At 31.5% G+C, this 22,892-nt stretch overlaps 1 protein-coding gene across 20 annotated transcripts in view; it reads right to left on the minus strand.

The window, feature by feature from the left end:
• The window catches only part of LOC145241306 (voltage-dependent L-type calcium channel subunit beta-1-like), a 375,341-nt gene that overhangs the window by 94,568 nt on the left and 257,881 nt on the right, over nucleotides 1-22,892 (minus strand). Inside the window, exon 1 of one of the 20 annotated variants that reach the window (XM_080104117.1) lies at nucleotides 6,838-7,195. The exons of 17 other annotated variants lie outside the window; for them this stretch is intronic. In XM_080104117.1, the coding sequence (XP_079960243.1) occupies nucleotides 6,838-6,903 (66 nt within the window). In that variant the 5' untranslated portion in view covers nucleotides 6,904-7,195. Of the gene's footprint in view, nucleotides 1-6,837; nucleotides 7,196-22,892 lie in introns of those variants that run through there. 2 more of the 20 variants (XM_080104112.1, XM_080104106.1) reach the window with 2 other exon arrangements.

Below are 22,892 nucleotides of genomic sequence, written 5' to 3' on the forward strand. Positions count from 1 at the left end.
GTAATTATTGAAGGAAACGAGTTTAGTCTTGGCAGCATTGAATGTGACCAGCCATTTATGTCCCCATTCCACTACAGATTGAAGGTCATCCTCTAGTGTTTCTGCCATTTCTTTAGATATGTGTTCATTTTTTTTCCTGTCGTGTCTGTTATAGAGCGTGGTGTCGTCAGCATCTCACAAACAATTTTGTCAGGGAGGTCATTTATGAATATTAGGAATAACAGAGGTCCAAGGATAGACCCCTGAGGCACTCCCACATTTATATCATATTGTTTAGATGTACGACCGTCGAGAACAACTTGGATTTTTTCTCTTATCTAAGAAGGATTTAATTATGTATTCTATGTACCACTAGAACTCCAAGGATCTTGTTTACCCATGTGCAATATTGCATGGCATCATCCATGTAAACAGAACCAGGAATAATCATGCAGTGACGTCAGTACTAAAGAATGATGTCATCTATTAAAAACTGTGAGATAGGGGATAATTTGCACAGTGAGTGACGTCATCATTTTGTGATGTCACAACACAATATGATGACATCCTTCAATCAAACCAGAGAAAGAGGATGATATCATTTGATATAAATTATGACCCAAAAGAGTCATAGTCATTTGTTAGACAGACCAACTAGTACATATGTATACTCCTTATTGCTACAAGTTACCTCCCTACATGTCTAAACATTACACTGAGTTACATATCTATAAGAGCCAATCATCAGATGTTATTTCTTTTGAGGTTTAATTTTTATTTTAAATACCTCAAATTTTAAGAGTTTTTACTCAAATAATTGACTAATTTAAAAATAAAACTCTTTTCCTATTGTAGTGTAATTGCACAGAAGCACTAAAAATCACATTAAATACAGGAATATCAAAATATAAAAGAGATTTTCAAGTGTTAGGCAGAGTTAATTCACAAGAGAATGTTATCTGAAAACTTTGTAGAACCTTTGTATCAAGAAGCAGCAAAAGCAAGTAAACATTTTAGATAAAAATTTCATATAAGCATATTCTTTCAATCAGAAGTACAGAAAATATATGCCTCTGCAATATTTCAAAAAGAAGTGTTTCAATATTTTATGCCTAGCACTAAGAGCTGATCATACTTAAATAAAAAAATCTCTAGTTCCAAAACCTCTGTTTCTTTTTGAACTGTCATAGGGAAGCATGCGACTATTAGTTGGAAGCACTTGTTAATATGCAAACAAACACAATGATAGAAGAAAGTATTTATCTACACCACTTTTCCACAGATTCACTCGGAACGTTCGACGGAAGACTGAATTCTCAATTATCACAAACCTCACATGGGATCACACAAGAGAAAAGACATCTCATACCAAACTATTATTTTTGATTATTTTTCCAAGTTGTTCTCTGTTGTTGATAAAACTGAATAAATTTTCGTATAGATTGACTTTGTCATTTATGCTTTGACAATTGCTTTCCCTCTACAGCTTAACTCAATAATTTCTAATAATACGCAGAGATAAATGAGCAAGATATGAGAAGCAATTGATTTAAAAATCTTAAAACCTTCCGGTATTAAAGTATCAGATCATAAAAATGTGGGTATTCAAAATATGAATGTGTATGCATTTGTGTACATAACATCAAAATGTAGTATCTTTGTCATATTTGGTCCCATCTTTTCTTGTGCCCTCTTCCACCAATTGGACGACTTTTTGAAGAACATAGTTTCTAGTCAGTCAATTTTTGGGAGCAATACAGATGAGATGCACCCGATAATGTAGAAATCTAAGTGAATGTTGCCTCGAGACTCTGCCCATGCTATTATTAAGTTAGAAAAACAAGTGAAGAAATATTTTAGCCAAGGTAGTCTCTCTTCCCCTGTGAACAAACTCCCTAATGAAACCTTTGAAAGATCAGCAAGTCTCTATTGTGCTTCCATGCATGAGTAGATTTGTTTTAAGTTAAACAATCAACAACCACGAGGGGATCACAGCCCATGCATGGAAGAGCAGCGATCGGAGAATGAAGATCAGCAATTGAGCACATATGTAAAAAGACTTTGTTTTGTTGATTTATTTTCTTGATTGCTTATGGACGAAAAACGCACATGTGCAAAAGTGTGTGCTTACATAAACGACAATGTCTGCAAACTGGTTGTTTCCCTAATTGGAACAACTTTTTAAATGATCTTGCCAATTGAAAGTCGCTCAGTACCAACATTAAACTAACCACGAGTAAACACACCCTACCTCAATCAAGTAAATAGAACATGCTATATGTTCTTTTAGAAAATTGAATTCTTCATTTTAATTACAAAATGCTATATGAGAAGTTGAGATTCAACAATCAGTTTTCTGTTTAAATAGTGATAAGTACAATAACAGCCAATAACTTTTGCATGATACAAGTTACAGCTGTTGATCGAAATCTATTCACATGAACAGTTATTACTATTTAAACAAAACATACTGAACTGTTCACATCATAAAGAAATCATGTTGTGATGAAAAATTTAGTTTGAAAAGTAAAATTGTTTCACTTTAACTAAAAAACACTTTTGCTAGCTTTGTTCCAATATTTACAAAGTAGTGACAAGATATCAGGAAATATATGAATTAATGAAAAATATATTGTATAAAGGAAAACTATATAATTTTTATAAAGATCACTGTAAAATAACTCCCATAGAACATAACATCAAAAATAAAATATATATTCCTAAATTTTATCCATTATTCAGTTATCCTTCTTTTCTTGGCCAGAATTTGATTTGCTGCTTTTCTCCATTTTTCAAACTTTGTATGGTGGTGGCAAAACAGCAGCACTTTCTTTTGACCATGACTGCATTTTTAAGCCTCTTTGTTTGGAACTTTTTGTTGCTACAAAATAATGGAGATAGAAAGCCAGGACCTCTGTTATTAAGGCCTGATGGCTAACACTGGTTGGCTTCTATCATGATTGGAGTTTCATTTCCAGAGATAGAAAGGTTTGCCTCCTCCTGCCTGGTGTATAAACAGGTTGAGAGTTCTTTTTTATCCTGAGTGCCGGCCTGCCAGTATTCTTTTTTTTGTTTTGTTTTTCTTCATATTTTAATAGGATTTCCTCATTGTCAACAACTTTTTATTTTTTTATGAAAATCTGCCCTCAATTAATATAAGGGATGCCTCTTTCCACAACCCAAGGATGTGCTGAATGGCTGGAGGAGACAGCACACCATTTTTTTTTTTTTTGAATACTTGATCAGAGTTTACTTTTAATGAAAAGTATCCTCACGTCAGGGTTTATGATAAACCCCTATACAGAGAGACCAAAGATACCCAAGGGCTGTGTCTAGTAAGAATTGAAAATGTAAACATAACAGAAAATATTGGAGATCAGTTGTCAGAAATATTATTGATTAGATCCAGAATAAAATGTAGAGAAAATTATTTGTGCAAAAAAAAAAAAAAATTTCTTAAAATATGTATTTAAAAAAAATTAATTAAATATCAGTGGTATACATAACAAAAATGAATGCAAAGGGATCTTAACATAATTTTAGTAAAAAGAAGTTATTAAGTTGACTTAAATTTTTATATTAAAAGCAAAATAAATCACAGATTTTAAACTTGAAAGACTAACATACAATTCAACAAAGATAAGTTTCATAAAATAATACGGACTGAATTGTTCTAATAAGAAATTAGATAAATATAAAAAATTGTTGCTTACAACTTTATTGAACTTTTGAAGATTCTTAAATAATTGAAAATCAACTGTCATAAATATTGGTTAGATCCATAAGATGTCATGAAATTTGTGGTGTAAATAAAAAGCCTTGTTTTCTGTTCAATAAAATTTATTTACACCAAATAATTATCAACCGATAATTTTACTAGTCAATTACATACTTATCCACTATTCCATATACTAAGATTAAATTTTGTCTGAAATTTTTATTTCATATTTTAGTCTCTTTCATACATAAACAAGTAGATCATTTATGCACATTATATATATATATATATATATATATATATATATATATATATACACACACACAGATATATATATATGTGTGTGTGTGTGTGTATATGTGTGTATGTATATGTATGTATATATGTATGTATGTATGTATATATATAATTAAAATGATAAGTAGTAAAATTGTGTATCTTAAAAAACAAAGTAGGTTTAAGGCTCCTAAAATTCATATTAGAATTGTCTACAAGGACTCGTGGGATAGTGGATAAAGTACTTGGCAAAATTCAGTTGTAAGTTACACTTACAACTGAATTTTGGAGGTTGAAGATCTGTGATCATCTATGTGAACAGCGACTGTACATATATATTAAACAAACCATCTAACTAGTCTAGTGTATATATGATTATTTCATGCATCCACATAAAATATTTTAAGGAGATATATATTTTATGTATCGATTTTCAGTATTTACTTCAACAGTGCTTAATATATGAGTAGAGCTAGGTAGAAATTTATGAAAATATATTTATGGCAAATAGGGAATCGTCAGGCTAAACAGGCTAAAATGCTTCATATATATATATATATATATATATATATATATATATGTATTATCTATATATATATATACCCATATTAAAATACATTTATCGCAAATCAACTACACAGAGTCTAATGATTTTCCTTGGAATTAATATATGTTATTATGTAGCTTACTTGCAGTAAATATATTTTCATGCTACTATATATGTCTGTATTTATTAGGTGAGGAATGTTTATTATTATTTACAGACAGGTTTTCTCATCTTGGTTAATGCAACACCACATGACTACTTCCCTGCTAACTACAACATGGTCTTCTTCAAGTCTAAGGTCAACAAATATTTGTTGAGCTTTCTTCTTAAGTAATCAAAATTCTACCCGTTCGTATTCAATCCTCTCATAGTATGGTTCAGCATCCAATCAACAATCTTGTTAACCTTGAGTGGTCTTTAGCCTTGGTAAGTGGTAACTCATTAGCATTAAAAAAAAATTCAAATGTGGAAACCAGTTCGGAAATGGTAAAGAATAATCAGATATATAAACTAGTTGTACTTATCCAGCGTTGCCTGAGAATCTTTTGTTTTATGCTGATTGTTCTTTTACCAAATTATTTTTTCTTTAAAACGAAATTTTAAAAAAATTAAATTTAATTATTACAGTACAGTTTAGTGATTAAATTATTAATCGAACCAAATTGCTATAAAAATTATAAGTAATTGTTGTTAAGGTTGTTTTAATCTTTACTCATAAAATGATTAGATGTACATAACTGACAAAACATTCAATCTTTTAATTACATGTAGGTTTTCTAAGAACTTTAAAGCCAGAAATAATTTTCTAATCAACGTGTGACTTATTTTCAAATTTTAAAAGGTCACAAAATAATTTTTTTTCAACTATGAACAAAAGATTAAAATGGCTGACTTGCTTATGGAGAAACCAAAATTTTGGTATATTCAATGCAGTGATTAAATTATGTTTTTTTAAATTAGATTTTTCAAAAATTACTTCTGATACTTTATGCTACTGCATTTATGATTTCAATGATTAAGGCATTCTAGTAAATAACAAAATATACAATGTGTAAGTCACACAGAGGCGAGAAACATATCTACACAGATACATGAAAAGTGGTCTCACAATTTTATTAATATAGACATTTACATAAGTTTAATTGATATTTAAATTCAAACACTCAAGTAAAAAGAAAAGAAACACTCAGATTTAAATATTTAAACGGTAAATACTAAATTAGCTTTTCTTGGTTGTATAGCTTTATCATCCTCGTAAAACTGATCTCAATGTTCTGATATCCTGTTTACATTTAAACGATTTCGTAACTAATTTCACCTAAAGGATATTTTTACAACTTAGATATCATAAATTATACATTCAACATGAATTCATAGTTTATTCAAATTGTTATCCAAGCAAAAAAGTCTAATTACAAAATAGGGGAAAAAATCCTAATAAGCAAAAGAAGTGGAATAGTTTTATGAATTAGATACAAAAAAAATGTGGAGTTGTTTATACTTATCGTTGGAAAAGGACGCTGTAACAATATTGATGCAAACACTTGTAGCAAAAGAAACTATTGTGATCAGACATCTGAAAGTTTTACACACACTAGCGTATCCAAGTTCTTGAGACAAACGCACACTTTTTAAGAATAGCTACAAATATGTTAGATTTGTACATCTTTATTTCTATAACTAAAATTACTAAAAAAAAAAATTTATGAATGCCAATAAGTAGTTTAAAAAATAAGCATCAGCTTAGAGAGATTTATTATAATAATCAAGAATATTTGTATGATTTAAAAAAAAAAATTTTAATTACAAGCAGCATAAAAACAGTTTTGTATGCTATACTAATACTTGTGATAGAAGTTCTCATTAAAACATTTTATTTTTAATCTTGATTAATATTATTTGGTTGTCTAAAACCTGCAGTGACTTTTATAGAAATACTTTTGAAAAGTTTATGAGTTGAAAGCAAACAGCAGTGATATACTACCCAACTCACACCTACTCTGGCAGGTAAATTCTTATACAGCTTTAATAACAACAGACTATAATAATAGTTATAGGAATATAAATACTGCCTTGATGCCAAGAAGTTGTTGACTCAGTACTTCTATTTTTAATTCGATTAGAATTTTTAGTACATATAGAATTATATTTCTTAGTAATTACTGTAATTATTTTCTAATAATTAATGTAATAATTTTTCCATTATATTTTTATTTTATTCCATAATTTTTCTAACAGCAAAATAAGCCATTAACATCAGAGGCAGAATTAAAAAAAAAAAAAAAAGAAAAAAAAAGAAAGCATAAGTTTATCTTACCGGAGAGCCCAACATGTTATCCAAGAGATTTTGTTGGCTAGGGTATTCACCCTCTGACATAACCATGCTCTAAGAAATAGTGTTTAACTGTTTATGTCAAGGATCAGTTCGGAGAGAAAGAGAGAAACGGTTGTAGATTCCATTGGTTAACAGTTATAATGTTGCCCATAGATCTGACAACTAAAACAATACAGGAAAAAGAGAACACAGCCAGTGGATCAGTACGTTTTACATAGTGAAAGGCATCTATATTCATAATGCGGAATACCACATGTAGTGCTATCAGTGAGTGGTAGGGTATTGATTTTTCAACTTGGAATGTTAACAACTAAACAGCAATGTGTGTGTGTGTGTGTGTGTGTGTGTGTGTGTGTGCGCGCGAGAGAGGGGGTATTGCCTAACACTTACAATGAATAGTGATAGCAGTAAAAGGAATAGTTGCTGATTCATATCCTAACATTGGTAAGAACTATATATATATATATATATATATATATATCCCTTTAGAATCGCTATGGACCTGTAACACAAGAATAGTGAATGTTTATCAAGGAGGTAAAAATATATCTAATGCTTTGGTAGGAAGGGATGACTATTACAGTTTTAAGCTACATCCGCTTTCAACTTGTATGATGTTGCAAATCAAACAGGAATAAACTGAAAGAAAGTTTAACAAATCTTTTTCAGTCTCATGATTCATTCGGTTACCTTTTTTTTTTTTTTTATCAACATCCTGGAACGAATTTACTGCCAATCATCACCTGAGTCACTCATAATCAAAGCAAAAGAAACAAAATCAATAAATCTGCTTATGTAAAGCAAAAGTTGAGTTGTTTAACTTTAAAACATTTTTAAAATAAGTTTCTATTTACTCGAACAAAATTAAATTGGTTAAGTAATATATTTTCCTTCCTTTATTAAGCCAGGGTCATAAAAACCATTAGCAATAGACAGAGGCTACTAAGCTAATTAAGGAATGCATGGAAGTTAGGAATACCACGACAATTAACCAATACAGAACTCCAAAAATGTTACAGTGATACATGTTTATTCACAGAATTCTGAGGCAGCACGTTCAGGATTACAGAACACAATCCGAAAGGAGATCGCCGGTACATCTCTGAGCAAACACAAGTATGATTATGCAGAGGATCTAATGTGACTGTACATCGTCACATGTTTGGTTTGTTAAAAGTTAAATTGGTTAAATAATATTTAGCATCCATTGAATTTTCTTTTTCTAATCTCAATTATGATGAGTGTATCTGTTACTCATGCCACTGAATTATAACTTTGCAGCATTTAAAACATTCAAGAGACAAAGAATTGTCAGGCGAAGATAGAGTGTTGTCTGTTAATTATTTCATTAGTGAACATCTTTTGCTATAAAAGATGACAAGTTTTCTTTGATAAACAAAGTTTTCCTATCTGTATTATTAGGACACTTCAAACTACTGTTCTCATCTCCAGTGTTATTTTCACAACGTTTTGGTCGATGTAACCTCCAACCTTCTTCAGGTATATTTTGTTGAACTTGGGAATCTTTGTAAAACTTGGTAATTTGCACATAATTTTGAACCGGACCCTTTATTTAATCCATGGAGGTATCATGCTCTCGTTCCATCAGTCATGACTGGGTAGAAGTTCTTAACAATTTGCAATTGTATTTTGAGTTTCACTCACACTGAGGATTGAACCATCAACCTCCAGAAGAGTGTAACTTTACAACTGAATTTTAGCAAAAATTACAAATTAAAAATTTAGAAAAGTTACATATCAACTATACCATGATTGAAATTCTGTACAGATTCCCGAGTTCAGCAGAAAAATTTCTGAGTTTGCTAAAGCACAAGATGATTCAAGGTTATATCGATGCAAACATTGTGAAAATAACACTCAAGACGAGAACAGTAGTCCAAAGAATCTAAATAATACGAATAATCAATCCTCATCTAAAAATTCATTGTTCGATTTTTAAGGCTATTGTTTATTGTGTATTTATTTAGTTTTATTCGTACTGCCTTTTGCTTTCTTATTTTCTTGTTGGATCAATATTTTATGTATTAGAGCAAGCATTTTATAATAACGAAAATTAAACATCTGTATATCACAAACGAATTATGTCTTAGCCATTTTAATTTGAATATATCCTCTCATCGAAACATCTTTTTCCTCAATCAATTTACTCTGAAGTCTTAATTTATGTGTCGTGTATCAATTAGGATAAAAAACAAAAACTACGAGTTCATATTTAATTGACAGATATTACATTTTGGGAAATATGAATAGAATTTAGCAGGAATGACACAAAAAAAATCAAACGAGACATTACCACTGATGTGTAAGAAACTACTGTGGTAGAGGCCAGGTTAATAGGGCACAACCTAGGCAGGGATTTGGGTAGCAAGATGTTTGTTCGCTTCACATTTAGAGTTTTGTATGTTGGTATGATCAAGGAAATGGAGAACAGGACGGGAATTCTAAAGGAAAAGCATTCCGAGTAAAAAATATAATAGAAAATCTCAGTATTTAGGGACCTCTAAAATGAAGACGTGGGATTTTGTTGTTAATCCAGTGAGTTGTATGTATTTTTGTTGAAGGGGTACAAGTGCAGTGGATTGATCAGAGCACATTTCATGGAAGTATTTGGGAAACACAATTATATTTTAATAAATGCAGAATTCTCATTTATTATAAACAGAAATACCCTAGGTATTAAATGTAATTTTAAATTCCTTTAAAAAAAATGAAATAAAAAAACGGAAAGAAACGGAGACATGCGCATGCGATGATTATGCTTTTTTTTCCTAAAAAGTTCACTTCTTGTAAGTAAAAAAAAATACTCAAGCTGAAAACGATAAGTCAAAACCTAAAGACAAAGAGTCAAGTATTTATCGTACTTGACTCATTGTCAAGTAAGTAGAAGTACGGCAGCTCCTGTAACTCTCGCTTCTAATTTGTTTCTCGGTCATCGTTTAGAACGAATAATTTTTCTGACAAAGACAGCAGAAAAAGCTGTATTCTAGGTCGGCAGTATTTCTGCATGAGCAGTCACCTGAGATGTCGAAAATTTTCCATTTCTATTTCTATCCTTGTAACCATGTCTCTAATAAGGGTGCTGGAGATAAACGTTTTACTGGGCTGATGTTATCTGCCTGATAGCCAGGGACCCGAACATTGGACTAACCACTAAGGAGGCCATCCTATCAGCAGGTGTAAAATACTGGTGCTGCTGTATTGCCATTTGGTGAATGGATTCTGGACCATGCAATAGCTTCTGATGGGACTTCTCAATGCAATATTAGTGGATAATTGTTACCGCTTTACTTTATCATGTGCTACAAAAAAATATTTCTTTGTTTCTTTTTCTCCCTTACTTTCCCTCTCTGGCCTGCTCTAACCAAATCTGTCGACCTATTCCACAAATTTTAAAACTCCATCATGAAAAGTCTCCAGAAAAAATACAAAATTAAACAGACCCTCAATGTAAACTCCCACTACCATGTCTCCTTCAATATCAGGGGTCTACATTCCATCCTTCCAGAGGTTGAAATCCAATTACAGGAAACCAAACCAGACCTATTCTTCCTAAGCAAAACTGGCATTGGACCAACTATGAGTTTGTAATTAATAGATTAATTCTAATTTAACATTCAAATCTGACCTCCAAGATTACCCTGGGCTTGGAATACGTGACTACATTAGAGATGGATTTCCATGTGGTAGGAACATCTCCAGAGAAGACCCTAAATTACCCTATATGTGCTTTCAGATTGCACTTGCTCACACTACTGCATTTATATTTGCCTTCTATCACCTCGATAATAGTGAAGTTACTATCTTTAAAAGCATATCTGATAAAATTGACCACATCCTGTCTGCTCATCCTTTTCCTATCATTCACATCTGTAGAGATTTCAATGTTCACAATGTGGAATGGTTAGCCCACTCAAACAAGACAGATGATGAGGGAAGGTTCTGTCATGATTTCTCCATTGCTTATGACCTAACTCAGATTGTTCACTAACCCACTCATGTGCCCGACACTGATGGCTAGTATGCAAGTCTCCTAGACCTTTTTCTCACAACTTGCCCTGAGCTATGTTCATCTTTTGTTCTATCCCCACAGGGATTTTCCGTCCATTCGGTTGTCCCAGATAAGATAAAAACAAAATGTAATAAGTCCTCTGACATACCTCTCCACTGTATGATATATGGCTGACTGAGACAGCTTTTGTACATTTATATCAGATCTATCACTGTGTTCTATGTTAAAAAGGAACGTGTCCTCTATAGTATCTGACCTGACAGAACGGTTAATTGTAGGTATAGATCTCTTCAGACTCTCAAAAAAATCCTAGCAAAAACCTAACAGCCAGCCGTTATTCTCTCCAGAATGTGCTGCTGCCATTGTACACAGGAATCATTATTTCCATTGCTTCCAATGTAATAGATGTACTGAGACTAAGGCTGCCTTCAGGACTGCCAGCAAAAGAGTAATAAAGAACATGAGAGTTGTATGCTCAATACGTCCAGTAGGTGAGCAGCGGCTTGGTTCTCACCAATCTTGGCAAATAATAAACAGAGTCCTGAACAGAAGCGTGTGCTCTATCTCAACTATCATCAATGAACCTAAGGTCATATCATCAGCATCAGACAAAGTCAAACTCTTTGCCAAAAACTTTGCAGCTAATTCTACCCTATGCAATCAGGGCTGCCAACCCCACGTATTTCCTCCTGTGTCTTAAAATACACTATGCAACATTCAAATATCGGTGCATGATGTTGCTAAATTAATCAAAAACCTCGATTCCAGTGAAGCAACTGGCCCTGACGGCATTGCTATTAAGTGTTGAAAAAGCTTCAACCAGAACTAGCTCCTATACTTATAAACATGTTTAAACGTTGTCTTAAGAAAAATTGCTTCCTAACACCCTGGAAAACCTCATAAATATGTCCGTATTTAAAAATTCAAATGATCGGTCATCTCCCTCTGAATCAGTCTCCTGTGCGTCATGAGTAAGTTACTGGAATCTGTGTTAAATAGAGAAGTAGTCAACGACTTCAGCAAAAATAACCTCCTCAGTGACATGCAACATGATTTCCATTCTGCTAGATCTACAGCAGATATACTGATAGTTATATCTCATAAGATTAGTGAATCTCTCAATGGAGGCTTCCTTTCTAGGGCAATTACTCTCGACATATCAAAGGCCTTTGATAGGGTGTGGCATAAAGGTCTACTCCACAAAATCTCCAGCTACGGTATAGCTGGAAACATCTTTTCAATTATTAAATAATTTCTCTCTGATAGGTTCATAAGAGTAGTGTTTGATGGGCAGAAATCAGAAACTCACAGTATTAATGTTGGAGTACCTCAGGGGTCCATCTTGGGTCTAACTCTCTTCCTGATCTACATCAATGATCTCCCAAATCACATCCTAAGATCATTCGTAGACATTTATGGTAACAACACTACTATCTATGGCAACACTTCAAAGGCTATAAATGACCAAGTTCTCTCTGATTCTCTCTCCTCTGACCTCGATCACATGGTGCAATGGGGAAAGAAATGGCTTGTTAATTTTAATGCATCTAAAACCAAGCTTCTATCTTTACATCATCAACGCTTTGATCCCCGTCTGCCATCAATTGAAATGAATCTAATCTTGGGGAGGCTCCCCGTTTTGACAAGCTTCTGAATCTGACTTTTACTCTTGATCTGAAATGGAACATGTACATCAAATCCGTTGCCAAGACTACTGGAAAAATAGTGGGATCGTTCTACCGTTCCAGTAGATATCTCACTGCTGATGCAATTCTCTACCTGTATAAGAGCCAGGTATGTCCAAGAATGGAGTACTGTTGCCACATCTGGGCAGGAGCTGCTAGAAGCAGCTTATCCTGCCTTGACAGAGTTCAAAATAGACTTCGTAGCCTAGTGGGGGATGCCCTTTTCTGTTCCCTGCAACCTCTTTTTCACAGAAGAGACGTTGCAAGCCTGTCTCTGCTTTATTGTTACTTTCATACCAAGTGTTCATCTGAGCTCCAATCTATGCCCTCCTATGGCCTGACTTTTACAAGAAACAATCGTCTAGCTAAAACCACTATCAATAATTTTCCCCACTCTTCGTCTGTGCCTAAACCTAAACTTAGCTTCTTTCTTAGAATTGCACACCTGTGGAACTCTGTTCCGTTTTCTTGCTTTCCAATTGACTACAATACAGTTGTCTTCAAGTTCAACATGAACAAGTTCTTGTTGAGCCATTCCCTTAAGTAATCTAATTTACCCAATTCCCACTACTAACGATTACTACAATATTTTCCTATCAACTATTTTTCCTATCGACTCATTAACCCTCCGAGTGGCTTCCGAGTCTTGATGTGGTGACTCCTTTGTAAAAATAAAATAAAAAAAAAACGATAACCATTAAGCCAACTTGACATAATCTTTAAAAAGTGTTTTCCAACCAACTTATACTTAACATAAGGACGCTGTCATGTTTCACAACTACGCAGGTGTGAAATAGTTGAAAACAGATAAAAATCGATCACCCCTCCCCCATGTACCAATTTTTTAAATTTTGACCCCTTAGCAGCCCTTTTTTCCAGATGACAACAGATTAAAATTTTTCCACATGTCTGAATATCCTATGTATCAAATTTCATGTCTGTAGATCAAAAATTCATTGAGTATGTAGGTTGAGAAGTGTCCTCACACACACACACACATCTTCTCACTTTATATATATAATTCCCCCAACAGCATCTATAATTTTAATGATTTATTTCGTTTCTGATGAATCCCACGCTAGACGTTGCATCCCCATTATGTTACCTAACATCTTCTCTACTTTTCTGATGAGAAACATTAGGCTTCAAAACACCATGGTATAAAGAGTCCCCTCTATTCCCAACTAAATGTTTGTACACCCTTATTAAATAAATGAACCATTCTATATTCACCAATATAGTTATATAGTTTTTGTGACTTCATTTTCCATTCTTATTGTTATATATATATATATATATATATATATATACACTTGTGCCCGATATTATTCATACCCCTCCTTGAAAATTGAGTTTATTAGGTGTAACGTTGTAAGAATTTATTGTTTACGTCCATATTGATACATATTCTTAATAAACCTCTTCTGATCATTTTCGTCATTTTAAAATCTCGGGATACTTGTAATAAAAGAAATATACAGCTATTTATAAAATCTGCAATGTTCAAAAATAATCATACCCCCTTATTTTTTCAGTATTAATCGAGTTTCTGACTGTTTGTTTCCTGTTTGATTCTTATTTTGAATGCTTTTATACAACCTTTGATTAATTTCATTTCGGTTTTTGCATTTTTCAGAAATTAAAATGATATCAACTGAAAACCAATAAAAGAATAAAAATTATTAGAATGGGGAAGAAAAAAGAGCTTAGTAATGATCTTAGGACTAAAATTGTGAATTCACATAAGGATGGTTTAGGTTACAAGTCAATTTCCAAGAAATTTGAGGTCCCTACAGCAACAGTACAGAGCATCATCAAAAAATTCCAGAGCCACCACACAACAAACAACTTGATTGGTAGAGGAAGGAAAAGGAAACTGTCTGCTAGAGCCACCAGGGATATTGTAAGCAGTGTTAATGCAAATCCAACCACCACTACTAAGGACATTTTAGAAAATATGGAGTCTTCTGGCATAAAAATATCAAGGCAAACATTGCAAAGGACTCTGCATGAAAATGGTCTGAAAGGAAGAAGACCAAGAAGGACTCCATTGCACGCCGGAAAACACCTTGCAGCACGTCTAAAGTTTGCTAGGACCCATGTGAATTCTTCAGAGTCCGTTTTCTCAAGTATTTTGTGGACTGACGAAACAAAAATTGAATTGTTTGGCCATATGGATGCTTCTTACGTTTGGAGGAAGAAAGGAGAAACTTACAACCCAAAGAACACCATACCCACGGTGAAACATGGTGGTGGTAGCCTAATGTTTTGGGGCTCCTTTTCGGCTAGTGGTCCAGGTAGTTTGGTCAAGATAGATGGAACCATGAAGAAGGAGCAATATTTGGAGATACTCCAGAAAAACATTAGACAGGATGCGGAGAAGCTCCATTTAGGACCAAACTGGGTCCTTCAACAGGATAATGATCCAAAACATACTGCCAAAATAGTCAAGAAATGGTTTGAGGATAATCAAATTAATATTTTGGAAGGGCCTAGCCAGAGTCCCGACCTGAACCCTATCGAAAACCTCTGGCACATATTGAAAACTAAGGTTAAAAAGCGGAAACCTAGAAATTTGAGGGATTTGGAGAACTACTGCATTGAAGAATGGTAAAAAATCAGTGTTGATGCTTGTAAAAACCTTGTTGATAAATATCCAAAACGGTTACAGGTAGTTATTAAGAATAAAGGGCATGCTATTGACTATTAGTAAGAGAGGTATGAATAATTTTGAACTAGTGCCATTATTGTTTTTTCTTTGTATACTGTTTCAAACTTGCATAATTTATTTATTTGTTGAGTTTAAATTAAATGCTTATGCTTGATTTATTGTTTGAAATCCCTTTAATATTGTCTACCTTCTGGTTTGAGCAATATTCTTATAGAAATCTCAAAGATCCGAGGGGTATGAATAATATCGGGCACAAGTGTATATATATATATTAGTACTAAATTAACCTGAAAAAATAAATTTTCAATACGATAAACCTATAAGGATAGAAGAAGCTCTACCTGGTTAGGAGGAGCAAATTAAAGAAAAAAAGAAAAAAGATAGGAGTAAAGTGACATAAGAACTTTATCACATTAAAAAAAAAAAATATATAAACAAGGAAATTTTTTGTTATTGCTCATATTTTTTTTATTTTTCTTTCACCAATTTCTTATTTTTTTCTAGTTACTTATTTTTTCCTTCCCCCATACTTCTAGTTTTTGAACTCTCTTTTCATGCTCTTTTTTTTTCTCCTTTATATCATCCCTTCCATATGTTTTTTCATTACTTATCTAAATGTTTTTAAAGATGGTGTTGTTTTTTTACCTTTACTTTTGTATAATGCCGCCTTTTTCTCCTTTTCTGATGAGAAGCATTTAGCTTTGAAATGCCATGGCCTCAGAGATTTCTTCCTTATTTCTTTTTTCTTTAATCCTTAATGACCGTATAATGTAATAAAGTTCTCATGTAACTTTACTCCTTATTTTTTATTTTATTCTTTCTCTCTCTCTCTCTCTCTCTCTCTATATATATATATATACATATACACACACACACACACACACACACACACACACACACACACACACACATATATATACACACATATGCATATATATTATATATACACACACACACATATATATATAGCTGACAATAGTTTAAATCTTTTAATACATGAGGATTTTCTAAGGAACTGATTCAGATGTTTTTTCTTATTCAATATTTTAAAAACTTCCAAATTTATTTCAAATTTTGAAGGCTCACAAAATAATAACTCAGTTTTTTCTTTTGTTTACGAAGAAATAAAAATGAGCTGATATAATTTAATAATTATTTTTTCAAACAGTGTTTTAAAAAAGTTTCTTTACCACTTTACATTTATTACATTTTTTTATTTATTACATTTTTATCTCAATAAAACATGGATTAATAGTAAATTATCAACATATTCATGTGTAGATCACATGGAGACTAGAAACACATACAAGAAGTGGTCACATGATTTTATTAATATAAAGAATATGACCTCTTAGGATAATCTGCAAAGGCAAAGGAATAATTCCTTACAAATTTCACATTCCTAGGTCTAATAAACTAAAAATAGGGTATTTATGCAGAGAATGATCCGCTTCTTCATGTATGTTGCATCGACATATTGCAGCAGCTTATGTAAACTGCTGGAATATGCCGAGCGCTGATCAAATTTTAAAACATTAGAAAAAATAAAATATGTTAGAAAACATTTATCATATAGTAATTTCAATGAATAAAAATGGAAGTACAATAAAAAAATAAACCAATGGTAAGTTTTAAGTATAAATATTTATTTTTTTTGTTAAATAATTCGTAGCAACAAATGAAAACACTTTTTTTGTAAGAAAATAATATAAAAGACTACCCCCAACGTAAAAAAAAAAAAAATTTGAGTAGACAAAAACATTTTGTCATAAAACATCATTTTTTGTGTAAAAATAACCCTTTAAAACATTTTTTACAAAAAAAAGAAAACGCACAAAAAGAAAACAAAACAAAAGAACAACAAAAAAAAAATTGGAAAAAAAAAATGCTGCAAAAAATATATTCCAGTGGTTCATGTCAACTGCCAGAATATGTCGGTGTAACAACCATGAAAAAGCTGGTTATTCTCTGCATCTGTGCATAAGTACCAAAAATAATCACCAAACACAAAACCTGACACACACACATCTGTAATATCAAAATGGTATAAATTGTTGTCAGATTAAAACAAAATTGCTTAGAAATATATTTTACTAAAAAAAATAAAATAAAAAATAACTATAATTTTTATAATAATGTTATCTAAGAAATAATAAACCCATAACAATTAAGACAATTCAATCAGCGTTACCCAGTTGGAGACATATTGCATACACATAAGTGCCTCTACACATACAGAAGACGGTGTGATAGTTTTTATACAAAAATTGCCCATAGGACTATTGTTTTGGTGTTTTTAACTATAAACACACATTATCATATTAAAATGAATAATTAGAAAATATTGATTCAAATATTGTTTTTCTTTGTTTAATCATGAAAGATAGATTGTATTAAACACTAAAATTTTAAGTATTAAAAACTGACAGTTAAATAAACAGTTATCTCCCTTGAGAAAGATAAGAGCAAATGAGAAATTACTTATTTTTATGATTTTTCTATTGCGTTTACGAGATATATTATGAATGAAACATTTCATTGGGACAAGTAGAATGAATGTCTATCATTTCGCAGAAGAGAATTAATAACTAATAAAAACAGTTCAAGTGTAAATAATAAATGCTTACAAATTGTGAGGTACTGAAGGGTTCACAGTTATTAACTATGCATAAAAATAGGCATGTTTACTAGTGATGGGACGATTGCAATATTTTCCCCAAATCCAATATTATTACTGATTCTGTCCTGAATTATTGATTTCGATTCTTTTGATTTTCTAAATATAGTTTTTTGGAGAAGGGAGTGAAAGAGGGGTCGGAATACTACAAAACCCATGAAATATGTGCATATATTTTCCCAAACATACAAATACACTTGTGAGGATGATCTATGGATTTTAGTTTTACTGATATTTTAAAATCAATAAATATTTATCATTTCATCATCAATACAAACCATGGAAATTAAGTTTTCAACTAAAAGAAACAAATAAAAGCAATTGTTTTTGACATGGGAAAATAGGCACTAATTTTTTCGATTCTAATACCTCAAAAAGTTTCATTTTCTTTTAATTCCTGATTCCGATTAATCGTCCTAACAATAATGCTTACATACATGTATATATATATATATATACAGAATTCACTCTTAAACTAATTAACAGATCATTACGAATTTTGTAAAATAGTTGTTAGGTGTAAGAGGTCCAACTGTGGACTATATTTAGTTTAATTTAGTTTTATGCCAACATGGTAAAAAAGGAGTGGGAGTGGGAGTGGAAGTCATTCCTGAAAATTTAGATACCTCCAATATTTTTTAAATTTTAACAATAGGTATTAAACATCAATTAATATTCCTCAAATTTCAGTTTCATTAGAGTATTTTCTAGGTTTTTTTAGAGGGCATGAATATAACTTCCAATTAGAAAATATTTCAGATTTGCATTAAATTTGATCCAAAATCATTAGACACTAATTGAACAAGATTTCTTGAATTTCAATTTCTTCTATAAGCTTACCTCTTAATTTTTAGACATTTTCTAGAATCAAAATAATGTAATTGATTTTGATCAGCATTAAAATAAAGATATAATGACACAAAACCTTATGTCTAAAATCCTTATTTCAATCTTTCTAAGAGGACATAAAAGTGTGATATTATCGACGCCATCCTCCAAGTGTTAAGTTAAAAGATGAGAAAATAAGTTTATCAGCAGAACTAAGATATTGGAACTTGTTCACCAAGACATACAGAAGAAAGCTAAAATAGGATTGTTAATCAAGCAAAGGACCAAACAATAGAGGTCAATATATTTAAAATTAGTTTATCAGCAGTTTTAGGAATGGTATTGAGTTTTGCGACAGTTTACAACAGTTAACGTACAGTTCTCTACTTTGCAACAGCTGAGGATAGTGTCCAGTTTGGGACAGTTGGCAGCTCTGTCATCTAAGGCAGAAAGAGGTTTATCTTATTATCATTTCTTTTTTTCATTTAAATAAAGAATTTATAGATTGAGAACATAATCTAACTAATCCCATCCCAGTCACCTTAAATAAGATTCTACTATTTTTAGCTGATTAACACTCTGAAAAATTGGATAAAAAAAACAAAAAACAACAAAAAACCCTAATTATTTGCGAATTTAGAGTGAGTGATCAGTTTTATACATAAGTTTAATGTAAATAATCTTTCCTTTCTGGGTCATTTTAGCTTTTAGAGGAATTAACTAATTTTTTTTTACCACTAACCCTAATGCTGAGTGACTAAGTCATAAAACCAAATGTAATCATATAAAAAAGTAGATACCCCCCCCCTAAAAAAAAAAAGAAAACGCATAGGATTTATTTCTCTAAGCAAAAAAAAAAAAAAAAAAAAAAAAAAAAACTGCCCTAAAACTAGAATGGCTGGGAAATGGATAATCGTTTGATGTTAAATTTATATATGAAACTGATCTACTACTCTAAAATATTTTTTGCTTTTAATTGTTTTCTTTCCCCCATGTTTTTAGGGTATTTCACCTAAAAAAAAAAGTAGAATCTCATTTTTTCAAATGGTTGATTTAGTGAAGTATGTTAATCTACAATAATATCAACAATTTCATATGCATCAATCTTTAGGAAGGGGATCATGTTCTCTATGCCATTACATTACCAAATAGTGATATTTTTTTGCACTTTAGAAAAATTGGCCCAAGAATGTTACTTTTTTGGTCCCATTTTTTTTTGGGGGGGGAGGGCATACATTCAACTACTATTTTAGAGACTTCAACCGAGAGATCTTTTTAGGATGCTAACCATCTCTTTAAGTACACTCGCTTGCTTGTATCTTTCTGGACTTTAGTTTCTCAAATAGATGCGCCTGATAGATTTTGAAATTCTTTTTCATGAGCCCTGTTGTGTTATGATTATTTGGAATTATTATTAGATTCCAGTTTCTTTTCATGTCATACATAAGACCTTGGTATTTAATTATCTTCTCCCTTTCAGCTCTGTTTAAGTCAGCATCATTAGGGACACTAACTTCAAGATGCACACCAAAACCATTGAACATGGAAAGCTTAAATTGGGTTGGAACGCTTTCCGTTCTATGTATAGTTCTTATAAGATTCATGGGCTAATTCCAATGCCAAAAAAGCATCTATTTTAGAATCAAATTATGAGCAATGCATTAGCAACTTTATTTTTCATTCTGAAAAAAAAAAACGCATTTAGATCAGCAGAGACGTATCCATTTATAAGGCAAACTGTTTAACGCCATCAATGGTATATAAAATTTTTATGGACTGTTTTAACAACATTTTAATCAGAATTTTGAATTTCATATTTTACTGTTATTTATTTGAAACTGGTTTTGTCCGTTCATTATTGTTTCGCATAATTCCTATTTACTACTTGAAATCATTGAAACGAAACTAATTGATAAGAAAAGACAGATCTCTCTAACTCAAACTCAATAACACAAAGCATGCCAGACATACATTCACTTTTATTATATAGCTTATCATTTATTAACACTAAGCCTTCTCTTCTTTATGCAAAAAAATTAAATTTGCACATGTAATTATTCTTTTCTTTGTTTATAATCAGGTATTATCAAGACCAAGCCTTCACTTTTTTACTCATAAAATTTAATTTCCAACTGTGATCGTTGAAGCGAGCCAAACACACACACACACACACACACACACACACACACACACAGACTTATAGATTTGTTGTTATGGATACTGTGTGTTGGAAAACAAATGTAAGTTATTAACAGAAAATTATTATAAAAAACTTATTTCATTTTTATTTTTGACTAGCAGGGAGACCCGACGTTGCCTGGGATTGAATGAGGATCAATGAATGTTCCACATGTCTAATACTTTTATTGGCATCGAAATCAGTAAAATCATTCATCGGTCAACCAAATCAATTGATTACCTGCTCTAGTCTCGGACCCACCATAGTGCACTGGTAGGAAGCTCACATGCCTCCCCGCAGTGCCCTTAGTCACCAATACATTACACTGTAGAGAACCTACTGTTGATTTTATAAAAATATTTGTTTATTTGCTTGAATTAGTTTTAAATGCAAAAGTCAGTTATCATGGTTCAGTTTTGCTCTAAACAAAAACATTCATTTTTAATGTGTCCCTGTCTTATCAAAGACCCTACTGTATATTTTATACACTGGGCCCTTCTGCTTGTGTGGTGATAAGTTTTCAAATGCATTTGTGATGTTAGGCTGTATGAAGGTATTAATTAGTCAAAATCATACTGTTCTTTCTTTAGTGTGATTTTTTTGATTATCGATACATTCCAATACAAAACCTTCCTATGAACACTCCCAGACATATAAAGTACATTTGTATGAAATTTTTAAAAAATAGGTCCAGCCGTTTTGGAGTATATAGGAAACGAGGACACATTCAAAGACAAAGTACTTTATATATATATATATATATATATATATATATATATATATATATATATATATATAATGTAGAGATATAGATAGAGATTCTAAACTAATTTTAACTTTAACTTTATTTTAAAATGCACTTGAATGAATGTTTTATTTTAACCAAGTATTATGTTATACAAGATTTTCAACATTTTGTTCATTCACTCAAGCAATGTAAGGTAACTCTGCTAGTGTATATATAAAACGATTCAATATAAATTATAGGCAAAAAAAATATCTATACATATTTAAAATCTATAATTAATAAGATTAGATGACTATTTGTGGATGTGTGTGATGTTTTATTATCATTAAATCTCTAACTGACAGGGTTTCATGTTAACAGTCACTTATGAAATAGTTTCTTTTTTATCTGAAAACAGTAAAAAACAAAAAACAAAAAACAAAAAATAAAAATAAAAAATAACTTAACAAAACGATAATTTAATTATGTAATCAAAGCCAACAGAATGGAGTTTAATTCATTCATAAACAATTATGCCATTTTTAATCTTTTGTTAATGGTTGAAATCAAAAACAAAGGAATTTCTTTAAGTTTTAAAATTAGGGCTTGCTGGTGAAAAAAATTAGAAGTTCTACTTGTTAAATTAAAAACTTGGAGGAAAACTATGGAAAGTAAAAGTCCGAGAATGAATAATTGTGTCTGTGAGCAAAAAAAATAAACGTATTGATATTTTATCAGTATTTTATTATGTGATTGTACAATTACTTTTATCTTTCTATAAGTTTCTATGAATAACTACTACTACTGATGATGATGATTTATGTACCACTAACAATTTGGTGATGTTTGTTATCTTGCTTGCTTGCCACTCTACACACTTCACCGGTACCTGAATGTTTTCGATGGAAAGAACTGAATAACAAGTGAATAATAAGTGATAAGATGGATGGAATGATGCAAGAAAACTAACACCGTCTCTTTTGCGAGAAAAGATCTGTAGAGAACAGAAAAAAGTCTTTACCTACTAGATTGCAAAGTCAATTTTGTACTCTGTCAAGACAAGAAGAGTGTTCTGAGTGGCAACAGTAATCTATCAGCAATTCAAAATGGCATGATTTATAGTAAACTAGCAAATGTTAGTTGAGCAGAGATGAAAATAAATCTGAAGCAAACATAACAAACGCATAAGGATTAAAGAAATAGAAATGAAATTAAAATTAAAAAAACAAAAAAAACATGA

The sequence above is a fragment of the Euprymna scolopes genome, chromosome 20 (assembly GCF_053919585.1).
Source record: "Euprymna scolopes isolate OS-2025 chromosome 20, ASM5391958v1, whole genome shotgun sequence".
Lineage (NCBI taxonomy): Eukaryota > Metazoa > Mollusca > Cephalopoda > Sepiida > Sepiolidae > Euprymna > Euprymna scolopes.